Source organism: Cetorhinus maximus, chromosome 7 (genome assembly GCF_964194155.1).
Source record: "Cetorhinus maximus chromosome 7, sCetMax3.hap1.1, whole genome shotgun sequence".
NCBI classification, from domain to species: Eukaryota; Metazoa; Chordata; class Chondrichthyes; order Lamniformes; family Cetorhinidae; genus Cetorhinus; species Cetorhinus maximus.
Window position 1 is genome coordinate 82,682,357 of NC_135885.1, and position 8,487 is coordinate 82,690,843.

Below are 8,487 nucleotides of genomic sequence, written 5' to 3' on the forward strand. Positions count from 1 at the left end.
AATAGTCCCACACTTTACTTTCCCCTTGTCACTGACCATCATAGCATCCACTTGCACAATGCAAAATAAAAGGAACTGCAAAGCAAACGTTCAAAACCAAATTTATAAATCATGCCAAATTTCATACAAATTCCAACTAGTCACCCTTGTGCATTCCCTCAGTGCCTGTATCCCATGTGCCTTTGCCTGGCCTAGTGCTTTTTGCAGTGTTACCCCAGTAGCTGCAGAATGTTTGGTTGGAGGCTGGTAATTTTCACTGGAGGAGACTATTGATGGTTTTGTAGGATGACCTTGGTCAGCTTTGGGCACAGACGGTGAATCGTCTTAGCATTTGTGGCAGGAATTTGGGCTAACAGGCAACAGCAAGGGCATTGGCAGAATGGCGCGAGTGGAGAGGATGAATACTGCCATTCTGTGACAGGACACGGGCTCCAGCTTCATGGAACCACTGCCACCGCCTCAGTCTGCATCTCGGCAATCCTAGTAATCTGTTGAAGGACAGGTTGTTAGATGGCTATGACTCCCCTGCTCCCTTGTACACTGTAACCCACAGCTATGATGGCATCGGCGCTTACATGGTGACAAGCGAACCTTGCGTGACCTCATTCTGAGCTTCCTCTGCAGCAGTTTGGCATTGAGTGGCTGCTGCTTGTGTTGCAGTGGAATCTGTGGCATCAGCCATCAGACTCTGCATCATGGTTGAGACCCCAAACGTGTGGACGGAATTAGTCACCACTTCCTTGCTGAAAATGATGGGCCCCAAGCTCTGCACAAAGCCCTGTGCCAAGTTGGTGCTGAGCTCCTCCATGCTGTTCGGCAATGAATGGAGTCTTCCTTGTAGACCTGCCAAACGTTTCTCCTGAGTCTTCTAGAGCAGAACTCGCGCCGTCTCATGCTCTGTGAGCTGCCTCTTGCCCTGGCTGCAGGCCACTTTGCCTGATATTTCAACACATGCAGATTATGTTGCAAGAATGTCCTCTAAATTATGTTAGTGTCAGAATCTGAGCTGATGGCTATGAGTGTGAAATTGAGTTACGGTGTGTCTTCACCATCACTGTCTAAGTTGCATTTCTTATGTATCTTAAAGGAGAAATGCACAAGTGCAAGTTTGTGGTTTGCAAGGGAGAAAGCAGTGCATGCTTACGCTATCTGCAGCTTGTAAATCCGAAGAGATTATGGGATGAAGGGAAGGTGGGATTTAAGGAGGACCAGGTATGAGCGCACCAGTCTCTTCAATGGGTTTAGTCATGGTCTCAGCAATGGCCATCCCAATAATGGCTAGTGCGATCCCCTCAATGGGGGTTGGGGCATGCAGGTGTGTCCATCCCCCTCTACTTAGCTCCAGGTGTCTATGGTTGTGCATCACCTTCTCCTGCAAGAAAGAGGGAAGTGTGTCCACCAGAATCATGCAGTGTGTTTCAGTGATGTGGCTGTCATGGTAGAATAGCTGTCAGTGTGTGCAAGCTGTAAGATGCAGTTTTGCAGTTTGCTGCAGTGCTAAATGTGTAAGGGTGCGATGGAGCTGATGAATATTAGGTATGAGTCCTAGAGATCGCTGGTAGGTGAGTGATGGAACTATAGTGAATTGATCAGTGTGTGTGACTGTCGTGCACTTTGTTGGATATGGCATTTGAAGATCCGCTCACTGATCTTGACCATTAATGTGAGTTCAGTGACCTTTTGACAGCATTGCATCCAGCATTGCAGGGACTTGACTCCTGGCATTGGCTGCCACGGTTATCTGCTTCCAATACTTCTAACCATGTGTTTAGAGAGCGTCCTGGCTCGTTGTGGGGCATCTTTCCTACTTTCTAGCTCCTCCGTCAGGGCAGAGCATTGGAATACCTGGGAGCTCATCTGGCACCATTCTTCAATGTTCCCAAGGTCAGATTCACTTGCACAACTCCTGGTCCCTATAGCAGCCACAACGTACATCCCCTTTAAGAGATGCATGGTAGTTTTCAGCTGTGCAGGTTTAATGATGCCCATGGTATTAGACCCCTGCTGATGCATCAGTCAATCAGCAGCGTGGTTAGTGCTGACTGAACTCTGAAATCATTCAAATCAGCAGGTAACTTGAAGTTGGTGTGTTGCCTGCATGTCAATGAATAGATGTAGGATAATTGCACATCGCATTCCCTGCATTGTTTTCAGGGGCTATCCAACTTAGGCCCATGCCCTGTATTATCCGTGTTGTCTGGAAATACTGTTGATGTCCATCATGTGTTTTACTAACTCATCACAACAAAATTCCTTTGCACAAATTTATCTCCAGTGGTTGCTATTTTAGCATAGTTAGTCTTAATTTAGTCATTGTTGGATGCAACTGAGTTATAACATCTGGCCATCATGTGCTTGCTCTAAAGTGGTGCACGTTTTACCTTTCAAAAGCCAATTATAATTACCTCATTTTATTCCCATTGCTTTATAATCTTTTTATAAACTGTACAAAATGCAATAAGCTAAAAATTGAAAAGTTGAAGTTTTGTTAGATTTCTGTCTATTAATGATGAGTGAAAGATTCAGGTTTTATGTGTGGTTACTGTAAGCAGGCATTTTAACCCTTTATAAAGATTTTTTTGATGTTGAGGGATCACCCAAATGTTGCTGCTCCTCTCATTAGTCTGTACGTTAAAGTGTAAGTACCTTCATGTTATTTAAACTTATTAAAAAGACGGAGCCCACAGTAAATCTGTGGCATTGGAATTGCTGAAACTGAAAAGAATCTTGAGAACTAGCATTTTATAAGAGTGTTAAATGTTAAAATTTTGTGTAAATTATATATTTATGTAATTTTCAATGGATGATGAGACTCTGTAATTTATCATTGCTGCTCTTGTTTTCTTAAGTAAAAGCGGATAAGAACATTTCTTAAATTGTCGTCTTTCTTGTTGCCCTGCCTTCTTGGGTCATTCAACTTTCACAAAGGCTCCACATTTCAAAAACTTTTCTCAACAGACAAACATGCCAATATACAGAAATAACAGACCAGCTGGTCCATCTAACCTGTCCCATGTAGCAATGATGCCATATACATTACAACACAGACACTGCCTACTCAAATACTATGTAACCTGAGAGAGATGAAATTTCAGAGAAAAGCCAAGGCTAATTAGGAGGGAAATGTGAAAAATTCCTCTTTATACAATCAAAACTATTTCAGAAGATTGCATTTACACTGACTTTAGTTACAGTGCATCTACCTCTCTGCCCCAGCCAGAAATGGACCCAGCTCTCTCTTGAAGGAACGCAGTGAATCAGTGTTCACTGCAATGTGTTGCAAATGCTTAATATCCTCTGGGAAAAGAATCACCAAATAGCCAACCAATTCTGCCCTTACTTGTGTGACCTCTGGTCCTCCCAACCCCCTCTAATTGAAATTATTGGCTCATAAAAATTTTCTATCTTCTTATTATTTTATAGACCCTAATAAAATCACCCCTGAGGCTACATCTCTCGAAATATACAGCTCTGAGCTTATTTGGGTAGCTCAGGCATTTTAAACTGGAAATTAATCTTGTGGCTATCACTGCACTGTTTCCAAAGCCTGAATATTAACATTTTACATTAAAACTGGCTGCATGCATAACATGACACCTTTCTAATTTAAACATATTTTGCCAAACACTAAGACATCAGGTATCGGAAATAAATGACCCACAATAAGCTGACCTGTAAAAATTCAATCTTTTTTTATCCTTAACTTGTGTTTTTTGAAAATATTAAGATGAAATTGATACAGCCTTGCACACAACATTTTTAAAATTCATTCATGGGATGTGTGTGTTGCTGGCTAGGCCAGCATTTATTGCCCATCCCTAATTGCCCTTGAGAAGGTGATGGTGAGCTGTCTTCTTGAACCGCTGCAGTCCGCGTGGTGTAGGTACACCCACAGTGCCATTAGGGAAGGAGTTCTGGGATTTTGACCCAGCGGCAGTGAAGGAATGGCAATATATTTCCAAGTCAGGATTGTGAGTGGCTTGGAAGGGAACTTCTAGTGGGGGTGTTCCCATGTGTCTGCTGCCCTTGACCTTCTAGATGTTAGTAGTCATGGGTTTGGAGGGTGTTGTCCAAGGAGGCTTGGTAAGTTCCTGCAGTGTATATTATAGATGGTACACACTGCTGCCATTGTGAGTCGGTGGTGGAAGAAGTGAATATTTGTGGAAGGGGTGCCAATCAAGCAGGCTGTTTTGTCCTGGATGGCGTCAAGCTTCTTGAGTTTTGTGGGAGCTGTACTCATCCAGGCAAGTGGAGAGCATTCCATCACACCCTGACCTGTGCCTTGGACAGGCTTGTTATGGTTGGAATGGTATTTTTGCTTGCATTTAGGTGTTTTAACATTGGTTTGTCTTCTTAGTATGCGCTGCACTTATCTCTTGTTGCACAGGGTTTTGTAGGAGCTGTAACTCTTATCACGTGGAATCTCATAAAGGATACAGGATGTACAGCCAATGATAATGCATTGGAACAGTTCTGTCACAAATGTGTAGGGAAGGGATTTCTTATGAAAGAACTTGTGATGTATTGCTACTTGAATCTTTAATCCAGAATATTCTCCCCTCCTGCTAGATAGAAATATTACTGGGATAAGGGCAACTAAACATAGATGGGGAAGAATTGGATATGGCCTGTTTTGGTGTGTAGATAATGATGCGCAATTACCCATCGCCTAGTCTTGCTGAAGCTGACAGTATGCAAATTTCATGCTGCCTGCTCATTCTTAATAATTTCAGCATGCAGCCCAGTGCAGAATACACTGCTGAGTGGCTGCATGCTACATAGGGGACCCAGCAATGTGCGTAGCTAGCACGACACACAGCTAGCCTGGACTTCTTAAAGTGGAGCTGCAATTATGTAACAGAAGCTACTGCAACTGTCTCTGAGAGGCTTGGCTGGAAGGAAAAGAACACCAAATGAAGCAAGAGGGAGGGCTCCCAAGTGTGCTGATGTAGTGCTGGAGGCATTAGTGATGGAGGTGGAAAGGAGAAAAAAAGCCATGTTCCCATAGGAGGCCAAGAGGTCCTCGAGGCACAACCTGAAAAGGGAAAGGGAGCAGGTGACCAGTGAGGTGAGTTCTCAGAATTTGGCACCAAGAACCGGACAGCAGTTCTAGAAAAATCGTTCAATGACCTCACACGAGTGGTCAGTGAATGCCTTTTCACACGATTTCTCCAACCCAATGCTCCACCAGCATCTCATCTTGCTCAATGCACCACAACCCTATCATTCACTCATCAACAATCAGGACTCATGCCTAATGTGCAGGTAGTCCACATCTCATTCCCACATGTACCAATGCTGCCAAACTCACACCCACCACCTGCAGCTTTCACATATCTCTAATCAGACACAAAAACACATTGCAAAACACTCACTGAATACTTTGCTTTCCCTTACAGGACATGGCGGCACATACACAGGGGGAGCACAGAACTGACAGGGCAGACATGCCTGCATCAACTGAGCCCTCTGGAGGAGATTGTGCTCCACATCACGGAGCTCGCTGTTACTGAGGCTATTGCATCAGGTATTGCCGAGAACACTGAGGATGACAGTATGCTACTGCCTTAGCCCCTTCTCGTTCGTTCGCTATCAGCATAACATGCAAGCTGCGGATGGTGTGATTATGGCCCTCTTGTTTCCACGTCACTAACTCGAACCCTCCCCTTCTTCACTTCTGCTTTTAGATAACCAAGAACTGCCAGCTGGACAGACAGTGCAGCCTCAACATGAAGGGCGAGAGCTACCAAAGGCGACTGATGAAGACGCACCCTCACTTGATCTAACAATGGCAGCCGCCGGCTCAGGTACTGGCACTGCTTGAACTTTAGAGAGTAGCATAGAGTCAGGTTCAGCACGTACTGAGTCACCATGAGTGGGCTACAGCCAGACCAGGGGCGAAGCACAGTTCACGTGTCAGTTCACTGCAGGGCAAGACCGCAGACAAGTTTTGTTACAGACTCAGATGAAGACTTTTATGGGGCAGAATCCAGGAGAACACTGATGGGTACGTACACTAAGATGTTTGGTGCATTGGCAGGCTTGGCACAGAGGCTCCTGATACCGTCAAGAAGCATGGAGGGGTTGGGCTCCAATTTTGCATAGGGCTTCGCACAGAGCTCCTTTCTTGTGTGGAAGTGGTGGCCAACTCCATGACAGCCATGATGCAGCATTTGATGGCCAATCAGCTGCCATTGCAGCACAGACAGAAGCCACGCAACATCTTGAGGCTGTTTGAGGTTATCCTGCAAGGTCATCTGCATTCTTGCATGACTGAAAGTCTTTCACCAACCATGCTGGAGCCACTGGGGTAACACTGCATAGGAGCACTGGGCCAAGCAAAGGAACCTGTAAGATAGGAACTAAGTGAATGCACTTGGGTTTACAGTTCAGTTTTGTGTGCATTGTTGGAAATATTGATGTTATGGAACGGTTTTATGTTGGTGGCTTTTATTTCAGGATTATGGCCAAGAGGGTGTGTAATGGTACATAGCAGATAGATAGGAAGGAAGGAAATTGTGGAGCAATGATGATGTGGGATGACATCTTACTGAACAAGAATCTGAGTATCCAATGACAGTATTGTATTACTCATCCCTTCTTCCTTGTCTTGCTGTTCCTCCCAAGATGGCCTCCACCTAATTGTAAGGGTTGTGCTTTCAAGAGAGCAATGTTGTGAGGATGCAGCCAACCACCACAAACTTGGAGACACTCTCCAGCACTGGGGGGTTCCACCGAGCAGCCCAGACAGCAAAACCATTGTTTTAGGATGCGAATGGTTTGCTCCATGACACTCCTGGTGGCTGCATGGCTCTTATTACTGGCACAATGTCCTCAGGGTCATGAGCTGGGTGCAGATCATGCATCCCTTGCTGCCCTTGCAGCCAGCCTCTGGTTCTTTGTGGCAACCCAAAGATGGCAGGTACAGCTGACTGGCACAGGATGAATGCATCATGGCTGCTGACAGGATAGTTGGCAGTCACCAAGATGAGCTTCTGGGCATGGTTGCTCAGAAGCTGGATGTTCATAGAGAGGTAGCCCTTGCAGTTATGGGACATTTTCCCATTAACATATAAGACCGCAGAGCTACATGCATGCAGCTAATATGCACCCTGTATCATTGAGAATCTTTCCAACCTGGAAAATCTACATGCTCTCTTCTGCCTCTCTCCAATCAGTGAGTGAAGACCCCTCTCCTTCTATCCAGGGCATGTGTCACTTCCCTTATGCAGTCATGCACAGCAATGTGTGAGACATTGCCAATGTTGCCTGCTCCCACCTTGAAGGATCCACCAGCATAGAAACCTAGAGTGACAGTGGCCTTGCTAGCCACTGGCAGCACCATCCTCGCCCTGTTGTGAGACTGCCTGTCAGGTTGTAGGAGGTGGCGTAAATCAGTGATCACCTCGTTGGTAAAATGCAGGCGTCTCACATGCTGCTTCTGGCTATAGTGGAGGTTGGACAAGTGTTTGTTTAATACCTTTGCTGGATCAGAGCTTCTATTGAGAGCCTCCTCTTCCTCCCTTTTGACAACATCCTCTCCCTGCTGTCTGTACTCCATTCCAAAATCATGGTGCAACTCAACAGAAGCTGTAACTATATGCCTCATTGCTGAAACAGCCTTTCTCCTGAGAGGCTAACTAACTCCTCTGACCTCCTTATCAAGATCCAGAGCACTCCTTGTAAAATTTCAAAAAGAGTTTACAAAGCTCCTCCAGTAGCACAGGACACAGAACTTCCACCATCTCAGTGCTAGTAAAAGTCAAAAGCACTTCACCTGGAAGTTAATCTTTGCCCTTTAAATAGTGCAAGTGGGTGTTGGGGGGTGGGTGGTGAGGGAGGTCCTTTGTGCAGTTGAATGCATTTTTAGCTGGGAATAACTGAGAGAAAGCACAATCCAAAATGGAAGATCATGCACCAAATCATCATAGGAGGCTGTTTGATGTGATGTGTCTGCATGCTCCTGGTACACGGATTGTATGCTCAAGCTAGCTCTCTGTCAGTCAGGATGCACCCTCGGGGCTGCACCAAAAGTGTTCAGGCCATCATTTTTTAAATTCAGGGTTTTTGTAGAGCCAGCACTTTGGATCCACGTTTTGCGGCCAAAGGCTATTACAAAGAAATGTTGTAAACAAGAAAACTTGAAATTAAATCTGTAACTTCTATTGATCCACAAATAAAGATGTTATCTGTTTACATAATATAAATGTTAATTTAATAATCTCTAAATCTAATATTATGATCCTTTTAGGGACCTTTAATGTTTAAAGAAGAACTCTGAACACCCAACAATTATCCGACAGAACTACACCTCAAGATTTTATGTTTTTTAACAAAAGCAAACTTTATTGTATATATAAAGAGAAATTAAACAAAGCAAGCACCACTAACAACACTGTAGCTTATAAATACTGAGTCCTGGATGGTGTCAGTATTCCAGCTATTCCTCCAAGGTAAAATTCTATGGGAGTCCTTCCATTAGCTTTT

General features: G+C 44.6%; 1 protein-coding gene across 4 annotated transcripts in view; it reads left to right on the plus strand.

The window, feature by feature from the left end:
• panx1a (pannexin 1a) overlaps window positions 1-6,008 on the plus strand; it is a 48,979-nt gene extending 42,971 nt beyond the window's left edge. For 3 of the 4 annotated variants that reach the window (XM_078545771.1, XM_078545774.1, XM_078545772.1), the window contains one exon: window positions 5,688-6,008. In XM_078545771.1, the coding sequence (XP_078401897.1) occupies window positions 5,688-5,824 (137 nt within the window). In that variant the 3' untranslated portion in view covers window positions 5,825-6,008. Of the gene's footprint in view, window positions 1-5,399; window positions 5,528-5,687 lie in introns of all 4 variants that reach the window. The other variant, XR_013577128.1, reaches the window with a different exon arrangement.
• The last annotated feature ends 2,479 nt before the right edge of the window (window positions 6,009-8,487 follow it).